This window comes from Aegilops tauschii, chromosome 3 (assembly GCF_002575655.3).
Source record: "Aegilops tauschii subsp. strangulata cultivar AL8/78 chromosome 3, Aet v6.0, whole genome shotgun sequence".
Classification (NCBI taxonomy): domain Eukaryota; kingdom Viridiplantae; phylum Streptophyta; class Magnoliopsida; order Poales; family Poaceae; genus Aegilops; species Aegilops tauschii.
The window spans coordinates 549,521,347-549,547,913 of NC_053037.3; the positions used below are offsets into that span (position 1 = coordinate 549,521,347).

The 26,567-nt window shown below is 43.9% G+C and overlaps 2 protein-coding genes and 1 pseudogene across 4 annotated transcripts in view; all 3 read left to right on the top strand.

Annotated features, from left to right (window-relative positions):
• The first annotated feature begins 3,933 nt into the window (after positions 1-3,933).
• Positions 3,934-11,556, top strand: LOC109755041 (uncharacterized). The gene is made up of 4 exons (XM_020313925.4): positions 3,934-5,326; positions 10,067-10,158; positions 10,377-10,489; positions 10,952-11,556. Exons 1-4 carry the CDS (start codon positions 5,281-5,283, stop codon positions 11,133-11,135), a joined length of 435 nt encoding a protein of 144 aa, XP_020169514.1. The 5' UTR covers positions 3,934-5,280; the 3' UTR covers positions 11,136-11,556.
• A 4,670-nt stretch (positions 11,557-16,226) lies between these two features.
• The window catches only part of LOC109755174 (uncharacterized), a 37,855-nt gene continuing 27,514 nt past the window's right edge, over positions 16,227-26,567 (top strand). For 2 of the 3 annotated variants that reach the window (XM_020314062.4, XM_045235147.2), the window contains exons 1-8: positions 16,227-16,322; positions 16,920-16,970; positions 18,935-19,160; positions 19,288-19,447; positions 19,734-19,936; positions 20,181-20,651; positions 20,733-21,809; positions 21,921-22,001. In XM_020314062.4, coding sequence (XP_020169651.1) covers positions 21,957-22,001 — 45 coding nt within the window. In that variant the 5' untranslated portion in view covers positions 16,227-16,322; positions 16,920-16,970; positions 18,935-19,160; ... (3 more) ...; positions 20,733-21,809; positions 21,921-21,956. Of the gene's footprint in view, positions 16,323-16,718; positions 16,971-18,934; positions 19,448-19,733; positions 19,937-20,180; positions 20,652-20,732; positions 21,810-21,920; positions 22,660-26,567 lie in introns of those variants that run through there. The other variant, XR_006672506.2, reaches the window with a different exon arrangement.
• LOC141042503 (uncharacterized) lies at positions 22,785-25,591 on the top strand (annotated as a pseudogene).

A 26,567-nucleotide genomic window follows, 5' to 3' on the forward strand; every position in this document is an offset into this window, starting at 1 on the left:
TACACACTTAAGGTTCGATGACGCTAGGGTTATAGGGAATAGATATACGTGGTTACCGAATGTTGTTCGGAGTCCCGGATGAGATCCCGGACATCACGAGGAGTTCCGAAATGGTCCGGAGGTAAAGATTTATATATGGGAAGTCCTGTTTTGGTCACCGGAAAAGTTTCGGGTGCTATCGGTAACGTACCGGGACCACCGGGAGGGTCCCGGGGGTCCACCAGGTGGGGCCACCGGCCCCAGAGGGCTGCGTGGGCCAAGTGTGGGAAGGGACCAGCCCCTAGGTGGGCTGGTGCGCCTCCCACAAGGGGCCCAGGGCGCAGGAAGGGGGGGAAGGGGGAAACCCTAGGCTCAGATGGGCCTAAGGCCCACCTAGTGGTGCGCCCCCCCTCTCTCCCCCCTTGGCCGCCCCCCTAGATGGATCTAGGGCTGGTCGCACCCCTTGGGGGGGAAACCCTAGATGGGGGCGCAGCCCCCCCCCCCTCCCCTATATATAGTGGGGGTTTTGGGGCTGCCATAGACATGAGAACATCTCTCTCTTGGCGCAGCCCTACCCCTCTCCCTCCTCGTCTCTCGCAGTGCTTGGCGAAGCCCTGCTGGAGTGCCACGCTCCTCCATCACCACCATGCCGTTGTGCTGCTGCTGGACGGAGTCTTCCCCAACCTCTCCCTCTCTCCTTGCTGGATCAAGGCATGGGAGACGTCACCGGGCTACACGTGTGTTGAACGCGGAGGCGCCGTGGTTCGGCGCTTAGATCGGAATCAACCGCGATCTGAATCGCTACGAGTACGACTCCTTCATCCGCGTTCTTGCAACGCTTTCGCATCGCGATCTACAAGGGTATGTAGATGCACTCCCTTCCCCTCGTTGCTAGATTACTCCATAGATTGATCTTGGTGATGCGTAGAAAATTTTGAATTTCTGCTACGTTCCCCAACAGTATGAACCCTTCAGTGTCGGGAAACCGAAGGACCAATGCCATTTGCTCTTTCTTGGATTCATCGCGAGCTTCGTCAACCATTATACAAATTTTGCTATCACCAATTTCTTCTCTAATTGTTCTTTGCACCTTTCGAGAAAGTATACCAAGAATTTCATCTTGAACCAGATGAGATGTGTACTTTGCATTTCTAGGACCATTTTGCAAGACAACATCTTTCACCTCCTTGTTATAAGAAGCCAAAAGTTTTACCAGTTCTAGGAACCCCGGTTAATGGATCCCGGAGATTCATCATGCCCTCTAAAAGTACAAGCCTGGAATGTTAACCACATGCATCATATCATATAATTGTTTTGTTAGGATACTAAAACATACAATATTTTAATTATTGTAACAGAAGATGGAAGAAAAATATTGCTTACCGGATGGAATCAATTGTAACTTTGAGCCTTAGCCTTGCATCTAAAATCGTTTTTGCAGATGCTTTCCCAAACGCCTTATCAATATGAGTCATGCTGTTTTTAAAGTTATCATGACAACGAACTGAGAAGTTATGGGCTGAACCAGCATCTTTACCCATATGAGTTAAAAAAAAGCACACTCTTTCCCATTATTCACCTTCTTCCACCTATCAAAGCCCAAAACAGTAAATGTTTCTGAGCCGCACTTCCCAATCGGCTTTCTTGAGAAGAGGAAATAACAATGGAAGCAATATGCACGCTTTGTGTAAGGTGAAAACTCGAGCCATTCAAAATCCTTGAACCAACTGTACTGGAAACGCCGACGATGTTGGTGGATCATCATTATATGGATACTCTCTCATGTATGGCATGTATCGTCCTTCAGAAATATAGAATTGGCGTGCTTCATTTTGCTTATCAAGAGGGAGTTCCCAAATCTGTTTGCGCTTTCCAGGGTCTCGCTCGAATGGTGTGCTTCCGATTCTTTGTTGTCCTAGAACTTCTACTTCTACATATGCCTCAACATTTTCTCGGGGGGTGGCATATCAACTGAACTGAGATTGGGGACATTATGATCAGTGGGTTGCTCTGTGACATCGACCTCCACGGTTGCATTTGCATTTTCAACTGTAGAGTTTGAAGCAATTGGCTTGAAAAAATTACTTATCGGTGGTGTCTTCCTCTTCCTCATGACCTATGAATTTCTTATATTAGTACAAAGCAGATATGTAATCTGGAATTGATCTGACAAGTGCCAAAATATACCAAGCCACTAACCACTAAGTAGTAAGTACTAACAGTCGATCAATTGATTTGTTGAATCAAACTGACGAGTGACAACTACTCCCTCTATAAACTAATATAAAAGCGTTTATGAACCTGTAGTCGGTGGACAATAATACCTCGGGCGAAAAAAAGGTGCGCTTTCGATGGGAATCGATCCCACGACATCACAGTCGTTTGCCACATGCACTAACCACTCCACTACATTATGTTACTTGCTCGAATACTTCTTCTTCACCCTTCTCTTCTTACAACGATTCCTTTTTCCTATTTTTATTCAGAACGGTTTTGTTATGTTTTGTTCTTTTTCTTTTTTTCTTTTCGGAACGTTTTTTCTTTTTTCTTTGTTTCCTTTAGTGCACGGTTTTTAAAAAATTCGATGAACTTTTTAAAAACCCATGAACATTTTTCAAAATCGATGAACTTTTTTCAAATCCGATGAACTTTTTTTTAAATCCGATGAATTTTTTTCAAAAACTATGAACTTTTTTTCAATATGATGACCTCTTTTAAAACATTGATGAAATTGTTTTCAAATCTGATGAACTTTTTTTCAAATCCGATGAACTTTTTTCAAAAACTATGAACTTTTTTTCAATATGATGAACTATTTTAAAACATTGATGAATTTTTTTTCAAATTCATGAACTTTTTTCTCAAATTAGTGAACTTTATTCAATTTTCTTGAACTTTTTCAAATCTGTGAACTTTTTCATTATTTTGTGAACTTCTATGAATACGTGAGCCTTTTCTTTTTCGAAAAAAAATCGCAAACTTTTCTTAATCTGTGAACTCATTTTTTTGGAACCGCGCAACCCATATTGTCCTTAATTACTGCCGAGGTAGTAATTACCACAAGTACTAGGCAGCTCTAGTGGTTAGCCGAGCTGGTTTAGAATGCATAGGTGTGAGTTCGAATCGTGTGCGCTGCAACTTTTTTCTTGGAATTTTTGTTCGCTGGCGTTGCGCGCTCGTGGGCCGGCCCAGTAAGACGCTGCTGCAGGCGCCAGGCGCCAGTTGACTGAATGGGCGCTTAAGCGCTTCGCTGGCGTTGCGCGCTCGTGGGCCGGCCCAGTAAGACGCTGCTGCAGGCGCCAGGCGCCAGTTGACTGAATGGGCCCAGCGCCGTATAGGAGCACCCGTGGTATGCAGCCTTGGCCCTCGGCCCTTCTTGCGTTTTGGGCTTGACATGAGTTTAGCCCATGCATATCTTTGCTAATGGCCTGATGGCCGGATAATAATTATGCCTAAACTATTGTGAGCAACTAATTAACGAGTGTTCTTTCGAAAGCCTCGCAACGATCAACGCCACTTGGCGCGCTCTTAGCCATTCGCCACGTGTCGCGCTCTGGACGCTCCTTCCAGATTTTTTTTTATTTTTTCGCACACGTTTTCCGCTTTTAAGACGTTTTTTTTCGGGTTTTTTTTGACGTTTTGGTTTCCCCCATCTTCCTTAGCTTTTCGATAAAAAAAATTACGCCAAAAAACGTGTTTTCTTTTTTTTCCCTTTCGAGAGAGTCACGGTTTTGCTTCCGTGAGAGGCACGGTTTTGCTTTCGCGAGAGTCACGGCCATGCTTCTCGGAAACGGGAAAAAAGGCGTTTCTTTTTTTTCGTTTCCTTTCGCAACAGTTACGGTTTTGCTTCCGCCAAACGAAAAAAACGCGTTTTCTTTTATTTTTTTTTCTTTCGTGGGAGTCACGGTTTTGTTTCCGCGAGAGGCACGATTTTGCTTTCGCGAGAGTCACGGCCATGCCTCTCAAAAACGAAAAAAACGTGTTTTCTGTTTTAGTTTCTTCCGCGAGAGTCACGGTTTTGCTTCCACGAGAGGCACGGTTGTGCTTTCACGAGAGTCACAGCCGTGCCCCTCGGAAACAGAAAAAAGACGCGTTTTCTGTTTCTTTTTCTTTCGCCATCATGCCTCCTTGGTTCGGGACGAAGCCAAGCGAGACATACGATAGACGAAGGAAGCGCCCACCCAGCAGGAGGGCTAAAACCTGTAGTTTTGAAGTTGCAAACTCCAGCTTCGAAGCTGGAGTGCTTTAGCCCTTTTTTAAGCAAGAATCACCGTCTTGAGCGCTAACCGCGAGAGGTACGTTTGTGCTTTTGCGAGAGTTACAGCCATGCCTCCTCGGAAACGAAAAAAACCCGCATTTTCTCTATTTTTTTCCTCTCGCGAGAGTCATGGTTTTGCTTCTGCGAGAGGTACGGTTGTGATTTCGTAAGAGGCACGGGCGTGCTTCTTTCGGAAGGGAGAAAGCTCCGTGTTTCCGGTTTGGTTTTTTCTACAGTTTTTTTCATGAAAAAAAGTTCATCAAAACTTATCAACATGAGATCTAGTTTTGAAGATCTCGATGTGAGGAATCCAACGATGAAAATGATTCGAGATTTGGACGCACGATTTAAGAGATAAAACGTTTTGAATAACCGAACCTACGAAAAAAAAGAAAACTCTCAGGTTGCGACAAGTGGCGCAAATGCAACGCGCCGCTTGCCGCAACCTGGTGAGGTTGGGATGATCTTTGCAAGGAATACTGGCCCTTCCCCTACTGCCTCCGCCTCTGGCGGCCATACGAGATACCACCGGGCATTGACCGCCTGTCGCAAAATCCGAATCGCTCTGCCGAGTCCGAGTGGACGACCATTCTGTTGCACCCCACCCGAATTGTTAGAGATCAAGAGGCCATGCAAGAGAGCCGTGGCTTCAGCTGATATTGCTCAGGCACCGCGTTGATCCAGTTAGGCTGTCGACATCGAAGCCCGCGTGGATATGTGGAGAACGCGTGGTTCCTTTTGTCTTCTCCCTCAAGAAAGAAAGACACGGTCATGGCTTGCTTCATGGAGAAGGCTTCGTCTGAAGTTTTGATTGCGTCTCAGCGTCTCAGTTTTTCCCTGCTTCATCATTTAGGAGCGATCCTCTTAACTCTCTTCCGCAGATCGAAGAAGGCAACCGATCGGGAAGATGAGCAGCTGGTTGTCGTCTGTCGAGAAGATGAAGAGGTGGATGGTGATGCCCGCGGCCGCTGGAGCGGAGCCGAAGCTGCTGTGCGTCGTCTGCCACGTCCCGCGCCTGGAAGATCCACCCGTGGAGGGAGATTATGTGGAAGAACGTGTGCACGGCAGCATCAAACCGCTTGGGTCACGGTTAGTTTCTCTTGTCAGTTGTCACCATGCCTCCGATTTCTGTTCAGCTTTCTTCTCTAAATATTGTTTCACTTTTCAGTTCTTCCCAAAAGTCTTCCGTAGACCTCTCTCCGATAAAAAGTCTTTTTTTGTGCAATTCTAAATGTGAAGCAAGTCTCCGTATCTTATTGATGAAACTGAATACTTGAAATTCAACAGAACCCTGTTTTCTTCTTTAATCACAAATCCCAAAAAAATTGTACCTCCTTTCTTTTTTATGTATTTTTCTGGTCAGGAAAAATACAAAATTATGTCAGTTATTTTGAAGTTATTCTAATCTTGTACCCACACAAATTTGCAATTATTCATTTACTACTGGAATTTGGGTTTATTTTATCGATGCAAATTGGATTTGATGCTAAATAGTTCTAGATACACAACACTTCTGCAGGGGAATGATACCGACTTATGGATAAATGGCTTACTGTGTAGAAACTATGTTTGTTGTTGGTGTGGTTTCCTGACATCGTTCCCACGTTAAGCTGTTCTAAACCCCCAAACTCAAATTGTAATTGTCCACGTCATTTTGTTGTTGTTGAGAAAAAAGTCTCTTGGGGCCGATTTCGAACTCATCTACTTCCAACCCAGTTTCTTCCGTTTACTTATGGCGCTGCCAAGTGGTGGTTAGACTCCATTCTAGTGATTTAGTCGACGACAAGCCGCTGGCATGGCATGGCCGTCTCGATGTTGGCGTGGAGACTATGTGCGCGTATCCTGGTCAACTCTCCGTACAGACCGTCTAAAAAAACTCTTCTTATAAGATACGTTGGCACGGCAAAAAAACTTTCAACCATTCTTTTATCCCCTATTTTATTCTAAAACCGACTCATAATGTATCTTTCATGTTAAGCCACAACACTCGAACAGTTGTTGGATTGTAGAGAGTCGATCAAGTCTATTAGATATTTGCAGTTGGGGCCTACAAATGGTTAAAAGACACATCAATCGGTGAAAGGATGTCCAACGAGAAGCCTTACCGCATCAAATTTATCAAAGTATTTTCGACCGGTACCAATGTTTCTTGGGGGTGAATGGTAGTTGGTCACTGATCGGTTACCAGTAATATCGTCCGAGGAAAAAATGTCTGAGTTCATAAACATGACATGTTTCTTTTTCGAATGTGTTGATACATAGAAATACTCAAATATGAAGCATGGTTTGTTAGCTTCATATGCTCTTGTTGTAAGTTGATGTCTTAGCCTTGATGTATGGCATTTTTATATTAATAATTTGGATATGTGTATCCTAGTATGCAAAGGCCTGGAGGTTGTTACCTTCCTTTTAGGAGATTTTTTTCCTACATGATCACTACATGCTTTGTGTTTACATCCAGAACTGGATTCATATGGAATCTAGCGAATATAATAAGTAACATTGGTACAAACTTACCTTTCCTATTTTGGTACAAACTTATGTTTCCTATTCTGACTTGTATTCGATTGATCATGATCATGTTTGGCAGTGATAGAAGGGATCTAATGCAATTAATGTGTCGTCGATCATGCTCACCTTTTTTGTTTGCAAGTGGAATCCAATCCCTTGCTCCTATTCTTTTTTTCCTTGACTTATTCATATAGGATTTCTGAAAGATGCCAGCAAAGTCCTTGTTAAATTAATTCGACTATTGGAAGATAAACAATGGCATTTCACACAATCCCAACAGTGACAATTGGAAAAAGAAGACATCGAATGAGCGTACAATCTCTTTACACTTGTCTATGATTAATAATATCCCAAATGCATCAATCACTTATCACTAATATCTTGATGTGATTAACGGAGTGGGATCTTATTATCAATTATGAACTCCCACATCATAAATCTACTGCTTTCATGCACTTAATTGTTCGAAGCCACTATTATCCATGACCTCATCCAAAACCATCTCGGAAATATTGGATGTGGATATAAATGTTTATTCATATGACTGATCTTCCTATATATTGCTAGCGATATATCAGTATTGATATCATGCATCATGCTCATGGTCATGAACAAAGTCATGACACTATGATAAAGTAAGTCGATGCTCTTTCGCCTAAGAGCTCATTTGCAGAATTGTGCTATCATGAATCTATCTAATGTGCTTAGGGTCATGTTTGGAAAACTCGGTTAATATTACGACACAGTTAAAACTTTCTTTTCTAGTAGCAATAATTAGATTATAAAGTCATTTTCTACTGATTATTTTAAGAGCGTAGTGCCCATAAAAACTATTTACATATTTTAGCTAAAATCAAATTTAATTTGATCCATCAAAATGTCAAATGTAGATAATAAAGGAAATATGCCCTAGAGGCAATAATAAAGTTATTATTTATTTCCTCATATCATGATAAATGTTTATTATTCATGCTAGAATTGTATTAACCGGAAACATAATACTTGTGTGAATACATAGACAAACATAGTGGCACTAGTATGCCTCTACTTGACTAGCTCATTGATCAAAGATGGTTGAGTTTCCTAACCATAGATATGAGTTATCATTTGATCAATGGGATCACATCATTAGAAGAATGATGTGATTGACATGACCCATTCCGTTAGCTTAGCACTTGATCATTTAATATGTTGCTATTGCTTTCTTCATGACTTATACATGTTCCTATGACTATGAGATTATGTAACTCCCGCTTACCGGAGGAACACTTTGTGTGCTATCAAACGTCACAACATAACTGGGTGATTATAAAGGTGCTCTACAGGTGTCTCCGAAGGTAATTGTTGAGTTGACGTATTTCGAGATTAGGATTTGTCACTCCGATTGTCGAAGAGGTATCTCTGGGCCCTATCGGTAATGCACATCACTATAAGCCTTGCAAGCAATGTAACTAATGAGTTAGTTGCGGGATGATGCATTACAGAACGAGTAAAGAGACTTGCCAGTAACGAGATTGAACTAGGTATTGAGATACCGACGATCGAATCTCGGGCAAGTAACATACCGATGACAAAGGGAACAACGTATTGTTGTTATGCGGTTTGACCGATAAAGATCTTCGTAGAATATGTGGGAACCAATATGAGCATCCAGGTTCCGCTATTGGTTATTGACCGGAAACGTGTCTCGTTCGTGTCTACATAGTTCTCGAACCCGTAGGGTCCGCACGCTTAAAGTTCGGTGACGATCGGTATTATGAATTTTTGTGTTTTGATGTACCGAAGGTACTTCGGAGTTCCGGATATGATCACGGACATGACGAGGAGTCTCGAAATGGTCGAGACGTAAAGATCGATATATTGGATGACTATGTTCGGACACCGGAATGGTTTCGGACATATATATACCGGAGTACCAAGGGGTTACCGGAACCCCCCCGGGGGTTTATTGGGCCTCATGGGCCCTAGTGGAGAAGAGGAGGGGCGGCCAGGGCAGGCCGCGCGCCCCCTCCCCCTCTAGTCCGAATTGGACAAGGAGGGGGGGCAGCGCCCCCCCTTTCCTTCCTCTCCTCCCTCCCTTCCTTCCCCTCTCCTACCCCAACAAGGGAAGGTGGAGTCCTACTCCCGGTGGGAGTAGGACTCCCCCCCTTGGCGCGCCCTCCTCCTTGGCCGTTCGCCTCCCCCCTTGCTCCTTTATATACGGGGGCAGGGGGGCACCTCTAGACACAACAATTGATCATTGATCTCTTAGCCGTGTGCGGTGCCCCCCTCCACCATATTCCACCTCGGTAATATCGTAGCGGTGCTTAGGCGAAGCCCTGCGTCGGTAGCATCATCAATACCATCATCACGCCGTCGTGCTGACGGAACACTCCCGCAAAGCTCTGCTGGATCGGAGTTCGTGGGACGTCATCGAGCTAAACGTGTGCTGAACTCGGAGGTGCCGTACGTTCGGTACTTGGATCGGTCGGATCGTGAAAACGTATAACTACATCAACCGCGTTGTGCTAACGCTTCCGCTTACGGTCTACGAGGGTACGTGGACACACTCTCCCCTCTCGTTGCTATGCATCACCATGATCTTGCGTGTGCGTAGGAATTTTTTTGAAATTACTACGTTCCCCAACAGATAAGAGTATGAGTTTGTCACTTGATCCTCCTTAGTTTCTTGAGACAATATATTATATCTTCCAAAAACTTCACTTGTTTTTCCCAATAACTTTGTACATAACTCAACATCCTTTCTCTTAATGCTTTTTCAGCACTTATTTTCCTATTTGGTTTATAAAGGGTCATAATGCAATTCATATCAAGTGCGCTCTGACTATACCCTCGCCTTATCAACTGTGTTTGCAAGAATGGTTGCGAGCGGTATTTGCAACCGTATTCATATAGGATGTCTTACTAATGCTTCAGAAACCATTAACATTTATTTTGTCTATCTTAACTCTTTTGTGTTGCCAAAGTTTTGTCTATCTTTTGTGTTGCCTAAGTGTTGTCTAAGGTGGAATTTATTCGTCAATCTTAGATGCCAAGATAAGTTGATACACATCTTGAAAGTGTATTTTTTTTTGTTCTAGCCTGTAAGGGCTTTCATTCTTAAAATAATGAAATCAAGGTAGGCAGGTAGCAAGAGTATAAGTTTCATATGCGGGGGAGATGGGTCATCTAGATTACTTCAGTTACTGAACTGTGACCACCATGTCGGTAAACGATGATCTTTGATCGCCATTGGTTGCATACATGTTCTTTAACTGAAATAATTTAGAAGATTCATTTCCAAGAATAATTGGCTCATATTAATAACTTGTTGTGCAGCTTGCATTGCCCTAAAGGATTTTTATAAACTCAACATGATGCAGCGCGTGGACTGGAATGAGAAGCATAGGGTTATTTTTCTACATAAAAAGGTGATAAATATTCTCTCTTAACTGTAAATGAATTATGAGTGGCACACATGAATTCCTTAGGTCTCTAGGTTATTTCATTTCAAAATTTGAACTTCCCATGGTGAATCTGAAAAGAAATATTGTTCTTGTAATAAGTGTAAATTTGGTATATGATGATGCTTAAGACAATAAGACTGACGGATATTGGATTATTTGTCGTGTCCTTTTGAAAATTGCAGAAAAATGCCTACGCATTGCTGTATTCGGGAGACTTATCAACTGCAGCAAAGAATGCAATGAAGAATAATTTTGAAACAAAGATATCTCACATAGTGGATATCAGCTACCACAGGTTGGCATCCTTATTATATTTCTACGACATGCATGCATTCAATTGCTCAAGCACGTTCTCCCTACTTGTCTTCAACAAATATGAATGCTTAAGACCGGATGTTTCTTCTCTATGGGAAAGCAGTGGCTACACCCACCACACTACACCCCGGCTATACCCCGCAAGAAAACATATCAAAACTTTTCAAAAAAGTTCTGAAACTTTGTGGTAATAGTTATGAACAAATGTTATAGGTGTTTGCAAAGTTTGGATGTCAAATAACATTCGAGGAGCTCTGTAAAAAAAATCACCAAAAATTACTCAAAATATATGTGCACTGTTTGAGTAGATTTTGTAATTTTCTTTTTGTGCAAAGCTCGTCGAATGTTATTTGACCACCAAACTTTGCAAGCACCTATATATTTGCTTCTTAAGAATGGCAGTAATTTTAATAAGCTCATTACTAATTTACTGGGTTTGCAGCTTTTCAGGTAAGAGCGATGTTGTGAAAATTTTGACGGTCAAGGGAGCAAAGCCTGACGGGCGACATCTGTCCTGCGACTTCGTTGATGTACACCATGTAGAAACAATGCTCAGCAGTTACAAGACGTCTCATGGTACCGGGGGAAATGCTGCCAGGGTTGAACCAAGTGCGGATGAGGTCTAGCCGTCTAGACGTGCGAGAGGACTTTCCATAATACGTTTCTCTGATCTGGTAGGCGGAGAGCATGTGCCCGGAACGCAGTTCCTGTGGTATCCGCGTTGGCTGCGGAGTTTTTTTTCTAAGAGAGAGAGAGATCAGCAGAGGTTATGCTCTGTTCGTGGTCGGCCTGCAAGTGTTTTGTATGTTCTCGTTGAGATAATGCATGGACAGTTGATTGCACTGGCATTGCAACCGCATATACAAACTACAAGTGTGGTAAAGGCCGCGTTGGGATAATGCATGAACATTTTGAGTCGTGCATTATCCACTTATTTAAGTGCCATTGCAAGTGTAAACAAACTACAGGGTTTGCTAACTCAACTAAAATGTTTTTGTATTCAAACACACTTATTTTTGCCGGAAAGTTGTTGTGGAGGTCGAGCTACATGGAACCCCTTATCCTCACCCCTCCAACATTGCTTTGAGATATGTGCTCTCCAACGAATTTACTATATAGTTTATTTATTTATTTATTTTTTTCTCTCTCTCTCAAATGAAACAATATACGGAATTCAAACTTTGCAGATCAAAAAAACTTTAGAACTTCAATGTGTGAAAAAACTATCAGATTTTTTGGTCCGGCATAAATATGTAACATGAGACTTTTTTTTATTAAAATTTTATTTTTAAGCATTTAAAATGGATGAAAAATCCGAAAGTTTTTTCTCACGTTGTAGTTAGAATGTTTTGTTGTCCTGCAAAGTTTGAAGTTTATATTTTGTTTGGTTTGGGAGAAACAAAAGGATAAATATGCCTGCATGGATCGCGATGTAGAAATGGATGGCTAAGATAAGGGGTACCATGTGGCTCGACCTACAGAATACCACACTCTTTTTTTTCTTATATATAATACCCTTGTGTGCACCCTTGTTATGGACTTATGTACCCTTTCAACGACAAGTGGGCCCTACAAGTATGAAAATGCGCATTTGAAAATAGTGAACCTAAGCTGGGGCTAATAGACGGGTGGTAAAAATAAGCCCAGATGACCTCATAAGTTATATGAGTCGTATTTCTCGAACCTTTCATTGGTTTCCTCCAACCAAAGCTCGTCGGGAGCGACAACGACAAGTCAGAAGTTGGTTTTGCCATGGATAGGAGGGAACAAAGAGGATGACTTGGGTGGAGGCATGGAAGGTGATTGAGAGGAACAATGAGGTGGAGGCCATGTTGTTGCTCGTGGGCTCGCCGAGGCCCATGACCCTTGCCTTAATCTCCTACAACACGAAGACATCCACCTTCAATCTCCTCCACCATGACAACGCCGCCAGATTCTTTCGCGCCAATGATGTGCCACAACATGGCAAATGAAACCCCCGATCAAACTTGGGGATCATCAACTACATAGTCAAAATTCGGTGTTCCTCCTTCAACACCAACAATTGTTTGTAACCTCCAATTTCTTTCTCTGCTAAGCTCCCTAGCAATTCTTTTGCACCTACATGACCCCATCGCCCACCTTTGTGTTTCCCTTTTATTGATTACATGTTCCGCAATAGAAGCCTCGTATCCACTTTCTACCACCGTCGTCGTCACCCACCCTCATGTTGGCAACCACCGGAGTTTCACCCTAGCTATGCGGTTCCACCATCGACATCACCTCAAAGTGTTGGTTCCATTTGCCCCATCACCTCGCCCTCTCGATCTTCCAGACTCCTCCAAGCTCCATTTGGCCTCGTCTCTGTCCGCAGTCAATGAGACACAGGACTTGGTTAGACCTGAGTAGGACCTACAGTGAACCACTTGATGACTCCGTAAGGACCTAGGTGTGAATTTTCATACTTACAGGACCAAAATGACACACCCATTGTAGTTTTAGGGTTTTGTATACATTTTACTCAAAATCTAATTCATGATGGTTAATTTAGGACTTGTCAAAGCAGTTTATTTCTGTTCCAGACTGTTCAAGTTGCAAAGCCCATTGACAATTTCACTTGATTGTTGTGGTGCTGCCATACAACATCGATTTATTGTCATCATATGTGATGCTTGTTGGCACGAATAGTAGTGGTGGTATTTATAATAGTTGAACAACCTTGTCCTGTTGTCAATAAGATCGACATGATCGAGTTGCATTCCTAGTAGTATGTTTAATATTAAGAATCTAAGGATTAGGGACCATATGCTAATCCTCTTAACCGCCCAAAATGCTGCACTCTTGCCGTTCGGTTGCTTCATATACTATGCAAGACTTATGCGTTGCGCCTTAGAAAATGGGCTCAAAAGTATGCAAGTTGTGTTAGGAACGACATGTCAACAGAGAAAGAGAGAGAGATGCATTTTCTTATTCAGATTGGATGCATAATGTATGATGGCGCTATTAGATACTACGTACTATTCGATGCTGCATATATATATGGCAGGAATGGTGAAGGTCTGAATATCATCATGATCTTGCCCGAGAGGCAGCTGACATCCGGTAGGTACGAGCTGGGAGCTCGAGCTGGTCAGGTTAGTATCCTTTTGTGATGCGCTATTATGCTTTGTTGGTATGCATATGCCCATCGGCGCCAAGTATTATTACGCCCGTAATCTTCGAATTTGATATATGCTGCAGGTCGGGGACCTCTATGAAGATCGCCGTAATCCAGTGTTGTTGTTCATAGGAAAGCAACACCGGAGAGACAACTAAGATCATTGGTTGGTTTCCCGTTGTACACCATATCGGCACATTCAAGACTGGATTTTTCGGAAAGGAGAGTAGAACCCGCTTCTACATCGATTGACACCACATAAGCACATTCAATACTGTTTTGGAATAGTCTCAGTTTACGTTTGGCATTACAGAGGAACATGTTATTCCCGTTTGCCTCATTAGATTTGCCCTATTTTAGCTCTCTGCGATGAAAAAATGACTATGCAGTACTACCTATATTTAGCTGTGTGTATTTGTACAAATTGTAACTTGATGTAATATATAGGGACCAGTCTACACACGGTTATAACTATTCCCTTGCGTGTTGTGCAGCAGTCTGGGCCGTTAGATTTGACGAAGCGGTCGCAGTACTCAACAGTTGACAAGCAGCTCCTGCAGTACTTCAAGCGATCTGCATCGGGGATCATTTTCCCGATGATGGTAGGATTCCTTCCCATCACGTTCTGCAGGCGCACCAGGAACGCCACCATCGCCTTCAGCTTCTCTGCACTGCTCTCGCTCGTGGTGAACACCACGCCGCTGCTCTTCGCCGACAAGATGTGCCGAAAGTGCTGCGCCAGCCCGGGCGGTCATGGCCATGACGACGACGAGCTCGTCGAGGACTGCCACCGCCACCGGATATTGTTTCTTGTCCCCCGCGCCAATGGACTAGTTTTGTTTGTATTTTTTTTTTCAGTTTGTCTACGGGCTAGTTGTTGGTCGGAATTATGTAGTTGTCTATGGGGTTGACCGCTACTTATTCAAAACCACTAGTTAAGGCCTCCTTTGGTTTATAGGATAAAATATCATAGGAATATTAAACTTGTAGGAAATATGATGTCATGTACCTCAAATTCTACAAATAGGAATATTTAAAGAGATGTCCTTTGGTTCACATAGGATTTTTTCTATAAAGTCTAGGGTAATGTTAAATATGATTCATTTCCTACAGACCAAAGGATTTCAAAGGAATTTTTTCTTAGAAATCTATCCTACAGAATTCCTCCTAAATTCCTCAAAACGAAGGGAGACCTCTTGCAAAGGACACTTTCACTCCTTGAGGTGGTGACAAGTGACGCACTGCATGTGCTATACTTGTCACAACTCACAAACTGTGAGTTTTATGTCTTTCTAGATTCGTTTTTTCGAAGCGTTTTATCGCTTGAATCGTCCATCCAAATTATGAACCGTTTTCATGTTGCGTTTCTCGCATTGAAATTCTTGAAATAGTTGCATGTTAATAGGCTTGGATGATCGTTTCCCCCAAATACCCAGAATATGAAAAAAAAAGTGAAAACTTTAGAAAGAAACTTTTTCCAAAACTACCGAAAACAAAAACAAATTGGAAACAAAAAAGATTTTTTTTCCTTTTTCACCTTTTCAGGAAGCACTCACGGCGATGCGCTTTTCACTTTTCGATAAGCACACAGAAAGCACAACTATCTTTTTCACTTTTTTGAAAAGCACAATTATGATAAACACAGTTGTGCTTTTCACTTTTCACACAGAGTGATTCACGCAAGGAAAATAGAAAAATCGATTCTCTCCCCTCCAAACCCTAAAGAAAACCAAGCAAAATCCGAAATCTTGAAGAAGAAAAACACATGAAAAAAAATGTTTTCACAAGTGCGACCAGCCTGGGACACGTGGTGACGGCTAAGAACATCACATGGCACACGTTCGCTGGGAAGGTGTTGCAAGGGTACTTGCTGTTTAATCAACTTCGATCTCTAGATGTTTAATTTTAGGCACTCTCTGTTTTAAATGATACTTTCTTCATCTAGGTTTATTAATCCTTCATCAAGTAATTTGGGACGAAGAGAGTATATTATTAGTGAAATCAATGACTAAAAGTTGATCCAAAATATGAGGAGATTAATAAACCTAGATAAAGAAAGTACCTAAAACTCATCATCAAGATGGGGGATTTGGATCATTTAGATTTGTCTGAGGGTTGTCCTAATGGAAAGTGGCCCCGTTCCCACCCGTCGATCTTAGGGGCAAATGATGAGAGTTAGAAGTAAAATGGGGCAAATAATCCATCATAATATCTGATTATATATTTTCTGAACTCAAATTTAGGCCGGAGGAAGCAGGGACCGTAAGTCCATAATCTGTCTCTGCGCTTGAACTCCTTATCCCTGCAGAAACTTCTAGAAGCATCATCCACGGGCCGGAAGCCCCATGGATGGCGCGGCCTCTACGAAGGCGGCGGCGGCGGAGGAGGAACCCTCCGGCGACGCCGTCGATCTCGACTCTAGCGTGCCCGCCGCCTCTGCATTGCCCGATCCTGTTGGTCCTCAACCTCCTCCGCCCGAACTCCCCCGCTATTCTCTAGATTTCGCTTCGAGATTTCGTTTTTTCAACCGATTGATCTGGGGATGCTGTGTAATTATCTGGTACGTATGTTATAGGGGGGAGACGTGTACGTCGTTTTGTTGGTGAAGGCGTCGCTCAAGCTGCTTGGGAAGGATCTTCCTCCTCAAGTCCGGCACTATGGCTTCGAGATGATGCAGGTTATTCCTTGGGACATAGTCATCATCTCTGTTTACTCTCACAGGGAGTTCTGTCCAGATAGAGTTAGTAGACGAGTAGTACTTGTTTGCTGATTTACTGCATCTACATCTGTATCTGCATCTGCAACTCCACGCTCCATCTTACTTCGGTCACTACTTCATCATTACAATAGTATGGCTGTTGTGAAATTTGCCTGGAAAATCACAGCATTCCTACATTTATTAATATATACCCTATAACTCATGGCGTGATCGATGATCGATGATGGTGCCGCTTAGCTAGCTATAACTCATGGCGTGCTGATATTGGTAGCATCTACTTAGATTGAGGTGGGTTGAGGTTCGTATCGTAGAACAGAGTGTGTTTGGAGATGCGTCTGATTTGGTAGATTTTTATTTGGTAGACTGGTTAGCTGCCCCCATCGATCGGTTTCCATCAAGCAGTGCTACAGCTGCGTTAGGGGGGAAATGTTCCTTCCTCGTTTTTGTCATTTGATTTGTTTCTTCTGTGCTTGTTTGCAGGTATTTGGAGTTGCGTGTGATACTTTGCCTATCCGTCAGTAAGATATGTTTATCTTGTTGCCTATCTTTTATCAGGGTCCGCCAATTAACTTTTTGGATGGTCGTGGTCGAGAGCATGATCAACAGGTATGATCCTGTTCAGAGTAATGCTACTGGTGATTTAGTAAGACCCACTGAATCTTTTGTGCCAAAATGGCTGGTAAGCATATTGTTAACCTCTCCATTCTCTTCTTGTTTGTTTGGCATATTTGGACTTGTGGTTGCTGAATTACCTCTTAAAAAAAAATCAAGTGATTCTTAAAATATTTATTTTCGGAGTTACAATAAATACACATGCAACAAGTCCTGTAGGTGTTTGAAAATTAATATGTCAAGTTTCTTAGTTATGAAACTGCAAAATTCCTAAACGAATGGGATCTGGCCTACCTTGTAACATGTATGGGCCTTAGGACTTGTTGTAACCTGGCCTGTAAGAGTTAGGGTGCCTTTGGTTCAGCTTTTGCACCCATTCCTGCTGTGAAAAAGCTGAAAGCCAACCAAGGGGGCGTTTTCACCACAGAATCTGCAGACGCAACAAATTTTACGCAGTGCAAATCTCACAGCAGCTCGACCCCAGCTTCCATCGCGCTGAGGGCAGATGTTTGCCGAAAATTACCCACCTTGTCACCCCGCAAGTCATACCGGTTCGATTTCATTTCCCCCTTAACCCAAAGCTACACACTGGTCTGTTTCTACTCGGCGCTACGAACAGGGAAAGCAGGAGGCAGAGCCACAGAGCTCACCCTCAAGCTAGTTAGGCTGTGTACTTGTACTGTGATGGGGTTGTTTGGTGGATATGGTGTACCTGAGTGAATACTGGATGGCTTGTTGAAGGCTAAATAGCTGAATTAGTTTTGTGTGGACTCTGATATTTATCAATTTATATACGGGCACATCACACCTTCGTTTTCACCTTATCCAGGCTCACCATATGCACACTTCTTTATGTTTTCCCATTGACTTGGCTCCAGATGACCTCCCTGTGTCACAGGTTAGTTTCTGCTCCATCTTGCCAACTAAACATGCACACCCAGGCTAAATCCATATGCTCAGCGGTGCATGACGGGTTTACAGCGACCATTGAGGAGAGAACCAGCATTGGAGAGGTGCAAGAAACACCCAAATAGGGACTAAAATAAACATCTAGCTTCAATTTTAGTGGGCTTGTTTGCTGTGACCCCAGCGCGTTCGTGAACTTGGGTGTGTGTGTGTGTTTCCTTCTTTTGTGTTTGGGTAACCCTTGTGGTTGCCAGTGTGGACCTTTGTGTTTTGGTTTGTTGGTCTGGCTGTTTCTGGACTTTTTATTTATAAGGTGGGGTGCGGAGCCTTTTTCGGTAATAGGGAAGCTGACGGAAGGATGGAGCCCAAGCGGAGAGATTGCAGTCCTCTTTAGCAGTCAATACTGTTAAAGTATATTATATCTCCTCTTTGTAATAGATCAGTCTTTTGGGATAGTTGGTTGATAGAATTTTCTAACATGATATCAAACGTAAGGTCTTAGGTTCAAGTTTCAGTTCCCGCATTTCTCCCAGTCATTTATCCCCGCCCAAGACGGGCGTGAGCAGAGGTGTTGATCAATCCATATCCACATTGGATGTGAGAGAGAGAGAGGGGAGGGGGTTGTTAAGTATAGTTGGGATAGTTGTTTGATAGGAATATCTAACATGGTATCAGACCTGAGGTCTTGGGTTCAAGTCTCAGTCCCCGCGTTTCTCCCAATCATTTATCTCCTCCCAAGTTGGGCGTGAGGGGAGGTGTTGATCATTCCATATCCATGTTGGATGTGAACGGGGCGTGTTAGATATATTATATCTCCTCTTCCTAACAGATCTGTCTTTTGGGTTAGTTGGTTGATAGGATTATCTAACAAGTACATTGCAGAGTTCAGGGAGCGGGGAAGTTTTATTTTTCTTTGAATATCCTGAATCTTATTAGCGCATTGTAGCTTATGTTTTGCTTTTTAGTTTGGATACTGAAAGTAGCCATCATAGCTCGCTATGCTCCTCTAGGGATTTACATTTTTGACTGTTCTAGTGTCATTGATGGTGCAGGGTAAGTATAAAGTAACACCGGACTATCGAGAAGAGGCCGAGCTACTTCGCTGGGAGCATAATCTCCTGTCTGAAGCATTTGTCAGTGTGACGACCTGTCCTGGGTACAATGGAAATAACATCCTTTTACACTCCCATGTTGTCACATTAAGTGCACTAATAAAGTTCAGTACTGCAGATCATGATGCAAAACATATTTTATGCCTTTTGTCTGCTAGGATTGAATGTAAGGAGGAGTTGCTTTTGTCTCTACTGAAACCTTTGAACAAAATTTGGACCCAGCCAGAGTGGAACGAAGAATACATGCATTATACATATCGTCTAACTGGTCTTCTTTGCAATGATCAATTTAGGGAGACAATATGTTTGTTGGTAAAGTCATTTGAGGAGGAGATCAAAGGAAGCAAAATTGAACATTCTACGGGAACACAGGAAAAATGCCGTCCAACATCAACTACCAATTATCCGTGCTCATCTACCTTTCCACAACTAATGCTTGCCCTGCTCTTACGGGTAAATAACTACCACCAACACTTCATTTCTTACAGATTGTGATAGTAAACCACCATATAATTTTTTGGATATTTTTAGACAGTAACTAGGAAAAATTACTTAAAAAAAAACTAGTATTGCAAAGATGTATCTGCATGGGCCCCGTCTGTCAGTTACACAACTAGTGGTATTTTTGTGGGGTACTCACTCTGTTCAAATGCTTATGAAAACTACCCTAGTTTACATTGTTGCTTTTCATGTTTTATTATTGTGATTATGTAGTTACAATGTTTCACATTTACTTCAGATCCTTCATTTTATACACATGGCTTGGATGGATCGGTCTGAGTGCTATGATCTGCCAGAAATTATTTGGAGAGCTAGACTCATTAGTACCAATGAGATATCCACTTTTCTGAAGGAGAATAATACTTTACCTGCCAATGATGGAGTTGATGTTCGTAGGATGAATGCTATTGGAACATGGTTACGTGAAATTCGAGAAACTGGGTAAGTCTGCTGTTTCACAGCTGTTTGTCAAACCGATTCTATTGTTTCAACAGAGATATAAAATTGTATTCTGGTTGCATCAGTGATTTCCGTATCATTAAATTGTGCGTTTATGTTCAAATCAGTATTTAATACCCTAGAAAGGAGGTTCTAAAGTGCATTTGCTCCTAGCCAGATGACAGCTTCCCTCTGATCTTTCAATTGTTGGTGTGTTTGAAAGATGTTATTTTGTATAATGTTGCAGGTATAATATCATAGGCTTGTACGCGTCTGTTGAAAGATCAATTTTTGGATTGGACTGTTCTCTTTCCATAAATACTCTTGCAATGGATATAAGCTCCATGGAATTTGATCATGTGGGGAAACTCATACAGCTCAGCTTCATTCCATTAGTCAGGTGTTGCCCTCGAGGATGTTGGGACAAATGGGTGTTGTTGTTGTTGGAATCTTTATTTTTCTACTGTAAAGATATCTTTGGTTATGCGTGGCTCAGTCTTATACACGAGGGACGCGCTGAAGTACCAGCTTACTTTGGCAATCTTTATGGACCTGAAGAAAAAGTCAAGAAATTAGAAGTGGAGCTGCTGCTTAAATTCACTCGTTCTGTATCTTATTTGCTCGGGGTTTTAGCATCAGAAGAATTTAATAGCGGCCTTCCGCAGTTGAATTGCCCAAAATCTGACTTGAAATCCATATCTTCCAGCTCCCTTATGGGGTATGATTTCCGGTCATTCAGTTGTGCTTTCTGTGTGTGATCTCTACACATTTACTTACTCCTCAGCAATGCTTCTTGTAGGTATCTTTTACTTCACAATTGCTTTGGGAGGTTTAGCATGTACTCCTTGTTTGGGTCTTTGGTGGATTATCAAGCAGCTAAGGAAGCACTACCCTTTTGTCATGCATTGATCCGCCTTGCCGTTGCTACTGATGATGAGAGACTGAAACAGTTTATTCTTAATGAAATGCTTCCAACTCTTGTCCGGTTTGATGATAGGAGTCCCCCAAGTGGAATCTCATGGTTAAGATCGGAGTTAAGTTCAAGCATAGAAGTGAGTTCTATGAAGGATGTTGTTGGCCTTTGTCGGGAAATATACGACGTTTACTTGCACAATCAGGCAAGTTAAGAATGTATCACTTTCTTTCTATTGTATACTAGTAATTTTTTGTGATCTCAAGGGTTCTAGCCATATGCCACTAATGTTACGGAAATTTCTTTTGTGTTCTGTTTTCGTAAATAGCAGGAATTCTGTGTGCTAATTGGTAATTGCTTTCTGCCAAAGATACCTCTCTCCAGTCTTTAGAATTTGGTGGCTGTAAGGTCTACTCTTGATAATGGCATGACATGGCTGCTTGTGGATTCATTGTTATCTAGCTAAGTACTGGCTGCTGATGGACCAATTCTTTTAGATGGTTCTGAGTAAACCGCATATTGACATTTCCGTGATTGTTTTACTTTCAAGTCCAAAATCTAATGATGTCTTAGTGATCACGTGCACAATAATCCACGAGCAACATAGCGAGTCCTCCTGGATTTTCCATTTAGCTTCATATAGTATGATGTGAGCTGTGAGATATTTCTGTAAAGTTAACATAAATCACAAGTTCACAACCATATAGCTATTTGTGTTGCTTTGGTATACTGGCATTAACCTTTTCTTTTCCAAGCAAAGCTCAGGTCAGTCAAACACTGTAATAAATTCTGCTATGACGTATGTTTGACCTGATTACTATTATGAAGGGTGAACAGCAGAACAGAAAGACGTGTTCGGATGGACTCAGTGATTGGTTTGAAAAGGAATAGGAGGATCTTCGTATACGCGCGTCTTTGCCTGCTCCAAATGATTTTCCAAAGTACCTTGTGTGGAATTGGGAGGTGAGTTCTCTTGCTTTTTTTATAATTTATTCTCACATTCAAAGAAGTTACTTGGCTTATTTCTGGTGCTCGTTTTTCTTCACAATATGTTCCCTTTTATGCTTTGCGCAGTTCAATGAAGAATTTGACAGATATTTTCCTACCTATATGGAAATGTTGCATGAGGTGGATACAATGTATGACTGTCTGGAGGTAAATTTTTGCTCCATCATGTGATATTCATTTATTAAGCACATACTCTCCAATGCTGAATAAAATGCTTAGTTGTGTGACAATGTAGTCAAGGAAACATGTTTTCTGGTGTCCATACACATGTTTTGTTTGCCTTCTATGACTACCTAATTGTACATCATTAACTTGCCTAGGCATGTATAGATAATTTACAATATTATGTTGTGGGGTCGTCGCATCCTTAGTGGCGCGCTACATCAACGCCTGGGCGTAGTGAAAAAAATGAGCAAGGGTCTTCACATTTAACTCGACGAATGCGAAGGGTAAGGAAACTAGCCGAGCCTAAGAGGATTCACTTAGTTAGCTGGAATGTAGGGACCGTGACAGGTAAGCTTCGGGAGCTAGCTAGTTGATACAGTGGTGAGGAGAGGTATTGATATCCTTTATGCCCAAGAAACCAAATGAAGGGGACAAAAGGCAAAGGAGGCAATAAGGGTGTGTTTGGTTCACGCCCCAGCTAGCCACACCAATCTTTTGGCATGACCAAAGCAAAGGCATGACCAAAATTTTGGCAAGCTGATGTTGTTTGGTTTGGGGCCATGGTATCCTCCAAATTTTGGCAAAAGAGGCCTTTGCTTGGTTTGTGACCAACTGGTACCATGATTATACTACTTGAAAAACATTTAAGGAGATATTTAAATGCATCTATTATCTAGAAGTGAGAAGTATGTACAGATTAGAAAACTATTATGCAAATCTATATAGAAAAAAATGCCAAAACAATGTCACACAATTATCGCAAGTTGAAACATAAATCCCGTGCTGCACGCCATGCTGCATGCACTCCTTTCTTTTCGAAGGATGCTGCATGCACTCCTTTCTTTTCGAAGGATGCTGCATGCATCTACTAATCACGCGGAAGCACGAAGGGATTTGTTACCGATTGATTACCGCTAACAGAATCAGTCTTAACCTACAGAATCCCTTAAAAAAATATCAATTGTACCACTACGTCGTATGTAGGGCCCACCAAGAACAGCACGCCAATTTTTTGGCGCAGCTTTTGCTTGCCCACATCTTGCCCGCGCGTTGGCAAAAAATACACGGGGAAAAACCCTGGTCGCTGGGCGTGCCAAATATTTGGCAATGATCCAAACAACCACCAAATTCCATGGGCTAGCCAAATTTTTGGCATGGACAGTTTTGGTAGCAATCCAAACAGCCCCTAAGATACCGGTTTGAAGCTGTGCTACACGGGGACAACTGCAAACAACAATGGAGTAGACATCTTGTTCAACGGGAGCCTCAAGTATGAAGTGGTAGACATCAAAAGGTGTGGGGATTAGATTATCTTGGTCAAGGTAGTAGTTGGGGACTTAGTTTTCAATGTATCAGCGTGAATGCCCCGCAAGTAGGCCACAATGAGAACACCAAGAAGTTCTGGGAAGGCTAAGGCGTGCTGATAATGTCAAGAGAGGTTGGGGTAGACCGAACTTGACACGGGAGGAGTCTCCCCCGTCGCTCCCGCGAGCGACCGGGAGGCAACCCTAGGTGCCGCCGCTGCCGCCGGGCTACCCTCTCCCTCACGCCTCCTTCCTCGCCGTCGTCGGGGGGCGCTGTTGGGCGAAGCCCGGGCAACGTCGGCGCTAGCGGGGCTCTCCCTTCCCTCGGTGTGGTGGCGGCTGACGCGGGGCAGCGCTGTCAGGCAGAGGCGCGTCGCTTCTCACACGGCGCGGAGGTGCAAGGCAGAGCTTCGCGGTAGTGTGTGGGTTCGACGGTGGTGTGTGTTAGAGTTATAATATAGGTCATGTACCCCTTTGTATTTATCCCGTTGTATAAGGGGTTCCCTGCATATGTTCCACACCTGTACATGTATATATATCGGCCTATGGCCTCATGGGAATACAAGTTGCTTATTCCTAACATGGTATTAGAGCTTAGGTCTTTTTTCGCACGCGCAACTCGTGCTACGATCCAATCCCGTCGCCGCCGCCGCTCTGCTGCGTCTGCTGCGTCTCTCCCGCCGCTCTCTGCTCTGCTGCGTCTCTCCCGCCGCTCCTCCCTCCCGCCAGGCGCTGCTCCCCCCTCCCGCCAGGCGCTGCTCCCGCCAGGTGCCAGGGCGGCTCCCGATCGGCCGCCGCCAGGCTCCTCTCCTCACGATCGCCTGGGCCGTGTGGATCGCCCTCCCGCCGGTTGGATCGCCAGGCTCCTCTCCTCCTGATCGGCTGGGCTGCTGTCCCTCTCCTCCCGATCGTCCCCTGCTGCCGTCTGCGGTCTGCTGCGCCGGATCCCGCTCCCAGCCGCCGTCCTCGTCCGGCTTCCTCGTCCTCGTTCGGATCTTTGCCAAAAAAAATATGTCTGCTGCATCAGGCTATGTTGCTGTCCCTCGCTGTCCGGTGATCTTCGATGGTACCAACTACACCGAGTTCGCTGGCTTCATGTGCATTCACATGCGTGGCATTCGTCTCTGGAGTGTTCTTTCTGGCGAGGTCTGCTGTCCGCCACGTCCGGTCCCTCCGATGGCCCCTACTCCGCCGACTCCACTGGTTCTTCCTACGGACGCTACTCAGGCCGCCAAGGATGCGGCTAAGCTTGCTGATGAGACTGCTGATCGTGCTTATGATGAGAGGGTTTTGGCTTATGAGGAGGCTCTTCAGACGTATCATGGTGCTTTGTCTGTTTACACCCAGTGGCTTGATGATGATGCTCGTGCTGCAGCGGTTCTCACTGCTAGTGTTCTGCCTCAGTTTGCTTCCGAGTTTCTGGGTCTTCCTACTGTCTTTCAGATGTGGACCTGTCTTCGTCAGCGCTATGAGCCCTCTGGTGATGCCTTATACCTTTCTGTGGTTCGTCAGGAGCATGCTCTTCAGCAGGGTGACTCTATTGTTGATGACTTTTATGCACAGAGTTCTGCTATCTGGCGCCAGCTTGATTCTCTCCGCAGTGCTGGTTGTCGTACTTGCCCCTGCTGCCAGGCTGTCCAGGCCAACTTGGAGTTTCATCGCGTCTACGAGTTCCTGTCTCGGCTCCGTAAGGAGTTTGAGCCCCGGCGTGCTCAGTTGTTTGCTCGTGGCCGTATTTCTCTCATGGAGGCGCTTTCAGAGATTCGTGCTGAGGAGACTCGCTTACGTGGTGCTGGTTTGCTGGAGGTTCCCTCTGTGCTCGCTACTCGGGCTTCTTCCACTCCACCTGCTGCACCGCCCCATTCTCGCTCGAGTGCTCCGCCGCTCTTGCCCACTCCTTCTGGAGGCTCCGGTCGCCCCCGTCCACATTGTGACTACTGCAACAATGATGGTCATATTGAGTCCCAGTGCTACACAAAGCGGAAACACCTGCGCAAGGCGCGATCATCCTCCTCGGGGACTTCGTCATCTCCCTCGACAGCTTCAGCCATTGCTTTGACTGAGCAGGATATTCTGAGACTTAAGCGTCTGCTCGCGGCTTCAGGTTCTTCCTCGACGAGTACTGCTGGTTCTGTGACTGATGCTTCCCGCACTGAGCACCCGCCCTCTACACAGTCAGGTACATCCCCATGGGTTCTGGACTCTGGAGCTTCTTTTCATATGTCTTCTCATTCTTCCGCTTTGTCCTCTCTTCGATCGCTGGATTCTCCTGTTCATGTCTTCACTGCTGATGGTACTCCACTTTCTGTTGCTAGTAGAGGCCATCTTTCCACTCCTTCTTATTCCGTTCCTGATGTTGCTCATGTTCCTCGACTTACCATGAATCTGTTTTCTGCCGGTCAACTTACTGATTCTGGTTGTCGTGTCATTCTTGATGTTGACTCTTGTTCTGTCCAGGATCGTCGCACGCACACTCTGGTTGGGGCTGGCCCTCGCTGCCGTGATTCTCAGGGTCTTTGGGAGTTGGACTGGCTTCATGTTCCTTCTGCTGCCACCACCATCGCCAGTCCCTCCGCTGCTGTCGCCTCTGTTACTGGTTCCTTCAAGCAGTGGCATCATCGACTTGGTCATCTGTGTGGTTCTCGGTTGTCGTCTTTAGTTCGTCGAGGTCTTCTGGGGTCTGTCTCAGGAGATGTCTCTTTAGAGTGTCAGGGTTGTCGTCTTGGCAAGCAGATTCAGTTACCATATTCACATAGTGAGTCAGTGTCTACGCGTCCTTTTGATTTAGTCCATTCTGATGTATGGGGTCCTGCTCCTTTCGCTTCGAAAGGTGGTCATAAATACTATATTATTTTCATCGATGATTTTTCTCGTTACACATGGCTTTATTTCATGACTTCTCGTAGTGAGGTGTTGTCTATTTATAAGCGTTTTGCTGCCATGGTTCATACTCAGTTCTCTTCACCCATTCGTGTTTTTCGTGCTGACTCCACTGGCGAGTATATCTCTAAGATGTTGCGTGGTGTCCTTGCTGAGCAGGGTACTCTTGCCCAGTTCTCTTGTCCTAGTGCTCATGCTCAGAATGGTGTGTCTGAGCGCAAGCATCGTCACCTTCTTGAGACGGCTCGTGCTATGATGATCGCCGCCTCTCTTCCACCTCATTTTTGGGCCGAGGCTATCTCCACTTCCGCTTATCTCATCAACCTTCAGCCGTCCGCTGCTTTGCAGGGTGGTGTTCCTTTTG

Excerpts from the sequence above, each read along its gene's own strand:
- LOC109755041 (XM_020313925.4), top strand. The coding sequence starts at position 5,281 with ATGTGGAAGAACGTGTGCACGGCAGCATCAAACCGCTTGGGTCACG. Across the intron at positions 5,327-10,066 it reads ATCAAACCGCTTGGGTCACG|CTTGCATTGCCCTAAAGGAT; the intron begins GTTAGTTTCTCT and ends CTTGTTGTGCAG. Across the intron at positions 10,159-10,376 it reads TTATTTTTCTACATAAAAAG|AAAAATGCCTACGCATTGCT; the intron begins GTGATAAATATT and ends TGAAAATTGCAG.